The 4,144-nt window shown below is 46.3% G+C and overlaps 1 protein-coding gene across 1 annotated transcript in view; it reads left to right on the top strand.

Annotated features, from left to right (window-relative positions):
- The first annotated feature begins 1,324 nt into the window (after positions 1 to 1,324).
- The window catches only part of slc46a1 (solute carrier family 46 member 1), a 29,688-nt gene continuing 26,868 nt past the window's right edge, over positions 1,325 to 4,144 (top strand). Inside the window, exon 1 of the mRNA XM_043718053.1 lies at positions 1,325 to 1,615. Within this exon, the coding sequence (XP_043573988.1) occupies positions 1,376 to 1,615 (240 nt within the window). The 5' untranslated portion in view covers positions 1,325 to 1,375. The remainder of the gene's footprint in view (positions 1,616 to 4,144) is intronic.

Genomic DNA, 4,144 nt, shown 5'->3' with positions numbered 1-4,144 from the left:
AGCAGGCACCACAGAGCAGAGACCTGGGACAATTGTCAGGGTGGGGGTGGAAGGGGAGAACCTGGGACTATTCAGCCAGGAAGGAAGGAAGGAAGGAAGGAAGGAAGGGGTGGGGGGATCACTCTAACAAAAGTTTATAAAACGGGGGTAACAACATGAGCAGGCCATTCAGCCTCTCAGTTGTGCTCTGCTAGCATCCAGAGTTTAATCCTGAATGACCCAGGACAGGGGCAACAGCTGAACCTGGAGGTAAAGACGGGAGGGAGGGGAAGGGGGGGGGGCTCATTGAGGCTGTGGTTTTATTCTGAGGCAACATTCCCCCTGGGGCTGGGGTTTACTCCGGATTTACCCCGGGAGTGTCTGACTCACTCACGGACCCGGATTAGTCCAGGTTCAGGGATTTATCCCGGGTTTTGGGGGATTTATCCCGGGTTTTGGGGGAATATTCCTGGGTTTTGGGGGATTTATCCCGGGTTTTGGGGGATTTATTCCCGGGTTTTGGGAGAATATTCCCGGGTTTTGGGGGATTTATCCCGGGTTTTGGGGGAATGTTCCCGGGTTTTGGGGGATTTATTCCCGGGTTTTAGGAGAATATTCCCGGGTTTTGGGGGATTTATCCCGGGTTTTGGGGGAATGTTCCCGGGTTTTGGGGGATTTATTCCCGGGTTTTAGGAGAATATTCCCGGGTTTTGGGGGATTTATCCCGGGTTTTGGGGGAATGTTCCCGGGTTTTGGGGGATTTATTCCCGGGTTTTAGGAGAATATTCCCGGGTTTTGGGGGATTTATCCCGGGTTTTGGGGGAATGTTCCCGGGTTTTGGGGGATTTATTCCCGGGTTTTAGGAGAATATTCCCGGGTTTTGGGGGATTTATCCCGGGTTTTGGGGGAATGTTCCCGGGTTTTGGGGGATTTATTCCCGGGTTTTAGGAGAATATTCCCGGGTTTTGGGGGATTTATCCCGGGTTTTGGGGGAATGTTCCCGGGTTTTGGGGGATTTATTCCCGGGTTTTAGGAGAATATTCCCGGGTTTTGGGGGATTTATCCCGGGTTTTGGGGGAATGTTCCCGGGTTTTGGGGGATTTATTCCCGGGTTTTAGGAGAATATTCCCGGGTTTTGGGGGATTTATCCCGGGTTTTGGGGGAATGTTCCCGGGTTTTGGGGGATTTATTCCCGGGTTTTAGGAGAATATTCCCGGGTTTTGGGGGATTTATCCCGGGTTTTGGGGGAATGTTCCCGGGTTTTGGGGGATTTATTCCCGGGTTTTAGGAGAATATTCCCGGGTTTTGGGGGATTTATCCCGGGTTTTGGGGGAATGTTCCCGGGTCCTCTCCCCCCGGACTCCGGACCCGGTCTCTCCCCCCGTCTCTCTCTCTGATGCCGGGCCTACACGAGTCGCACTGTCCGCCCTCGGGCTCGGGCCGGGCCCGGGTCCGGGTCCCCGGGGCTCGCCTGACGGTGGAGCCGCTTGTTTTCCTCAGCATGCTGGCGCTGATGCTGCAGGCCCCGCTCTCCACTCAGTACATCTTCCAGAGAATCAGCTCCGAGCTCGGCTTCAGCGGAAACAGGAGCCGAGGCTGCAACAAGAGCCAAGGGCGGGAGGCCGCACTGGAGGAGGTGAGGCTGGGGATTGGGGATCAATAATCAATAACCAGAGATCAGTTATCAATAATCGGGGATCAGTGATCAATAATCGGGGATCAGTGATCTGGGATCAATAACCAGGGATTAATAATCAGAAATCAGTGATCTGGGATCAATGATCAGAGATCAATAACCAGAGATCAGTGATCAATAATCAGGGATCTGGGATCAATAACCAGAGATCAGTGATCAATAATTGGGGATCAGTGATCTGGGATCAATAACCAGGGATCAATAATCGGGGATCAGTGGTCTGGGATCAATGATCAGTGATCAATAACCAGAGATCAGTTATCAATAATCGGGGATCAGTGATCTGGGATCAATAACCAGGGATCAATCATCAGTGATCTGGGATCAATCATCAGTGATCTGGGATCAATAACCAGGGATCAATAATCAGAAATTAGTGATCTGGGATCAATGATGAGGGATCAATAATCAGAGATCAGTGATCTGGGATCAATGATCAGGGATCAATAACCAGAGGTCAGTGATCAATAATTGGGGATCAGTGATCTGGGATCAATAACCAGGGATCAATAATCGGGGATCAGTGGTCTGGGATCAATAACCAGGGATCAATAATCAAGGATCAGTGGTCTGGGATCAATGATCAGTGATCAATAACCAGAGATCAGTGATCAATAATCAGAGATCAGTGATCTGAAATCAATAACCAGTGATCAATAATCAGAGATCAGTCATCAATAATTGGGGATCAGTGATCTGGGATCAATAACCAGGGATCAGTGATCAATGATCAGTAATCAGGGAGCCATGATCAGAGATCAATAACCAGAGATCAGTGATCAATAGTCAGGGATCAGTAATCAGGGAGCCATGATCAGGGATCAATAACTAGAGATCAATGATCAATAGTCAGGGATCAGTAATCAGGGAGCCATGATCAGGGATCAATAACCAGAGATCAGTGATCAATAGTCAGGGATCAGTAATCGGGGAGCCATGATCAGGGATCAGTAACCAGGAGTAAGTAATCAGGGATTAATAGCCAGGAATCAGTGATCAATAATCAAGGATCAATGATCTGTAATCAGGGATCAGGGCTCAATAACCAATGATCAGTGATTGGGGAGCCATGATCACATATCAGTAGCCAGGAATCAGTAATCAATATTCAAGGATCAGTGATCAGGGAACAATAATCAATGGTCAGTAATTGGGGAGCCATGATCAGGGACGGGTAACCAGGGATAAGTAATCAGGGATCAATAACCAGGAATTAGTGATCAGTAATCAGAGATCAGTGATCAATAATCAGGGATCAGTATTGAATCGGTAATCAGAACAAAATCATCAATAATACAAAATCAGTAATAATTAATACAGCATCAGTCATAATCAGTAATAAGTACAGAATCCATAATAATCAAGGCAGAAAAGTCAATAGTCAATACAGAACCAAAATAATTAGTAATTAATGCAGGATCAATAAAAATCAGTGATCAACACACAAAGAACAATAGGACCCGGGGAAGCACCACGAATCAGAGAGGCATTGGTGTGCATGCCCCTTAAGGTATGGGGACAGATGGAGAAAGTGATTAAGAAGCATATGGGATACTTAACCTTTATTAGCCAAGGCATTGTGTTTAAAAGTGGAGAGTTTATGCTGGGATTTTATAAAACATTGATTGGCCTCAGATTTATGTGGGTGCTTCTGAAATCCACATTTTAGAATGGATGTGATTGCATTGAAGAGGGTGCAGAGGACATTTACCAGGATGTTGCCTGGGTTGGAGACTTGTAGTTATGAAGAGAGATTGGACAGACTGGGAAACAAAATCAGAAATTGCTGGAGAAGCTCAGTAGGTCTAGTAGCATCTGTGGAGAGAAAGGTTTATAGAGTATAGGCCAAACACAGGCAAGTGGGACTAGTTTCGTTTGGGAAATTTGGTTGGTATGGATGAGTTTGACCGAAGGGTCTGTTTCCACCCTGTGTGATCTGCTGAATGTTTGTAGCAATTTCTGATTTTGATTCTGATTTCCAAAATGTGCAATTCTTTGTATTTTTCTTTGGATAGACTGAGTTTGTTTTCCTTGGAGTAGGGGAGACAGGAGACATGATTACAGTATATAAAATTATAAGGAGCATCGATAGGGTAGACAGGAAGGAATTATTTTCCCTTGGTGGAGGGATCAGTGACCAGGGGCAGGACGTTTAGAGGGATGTGGGGAAACTGTTTTTACTCCGAGGGTGGTGGGATTCTGTAGCTTACTACCTTTCAGAGTGGTAAAGGTAGTAACCCTCCTGTTTTTACAAATATATTAAGGACAAAAGGGTAACTAGGGAGAGAATAGGCCCCTCAAAGATCAGCAAGGCGGCCTTTGTGTGGCGCCACAGAAAATGGGGGAGATACTAAATGAATATTTTGCATCAGTATTTACTGTGGAAAAGGATATGGAAGATATAGACTGTAGGGAAATAGATGGTGACATCTTGCAAAATGTCCAGATTACAAAGGAGGAAGTGCTGGA

The sequence above is a fragment of the Chiloscyllium plagiosum genome, chromosome 28, assembly GCF_004010195.1.
Source record: "Chiloscyllium plagiosum isolate BGI_BamShark_2017 chromosome 28, ASM401019v2, whole genome shotgun sequence".
In the NCBI taxonomy this organism is placed as follows: Eukaryota; Metazoa; Chordata; class Chondrichthyes; order Orectolobiformes; family Hemiscylliidae; genus Chiloscyllium; species Chiloscyllium plagiosum.
This window is presented reverse-complemented; position numbering and strand designations above follow the sequence as displayed.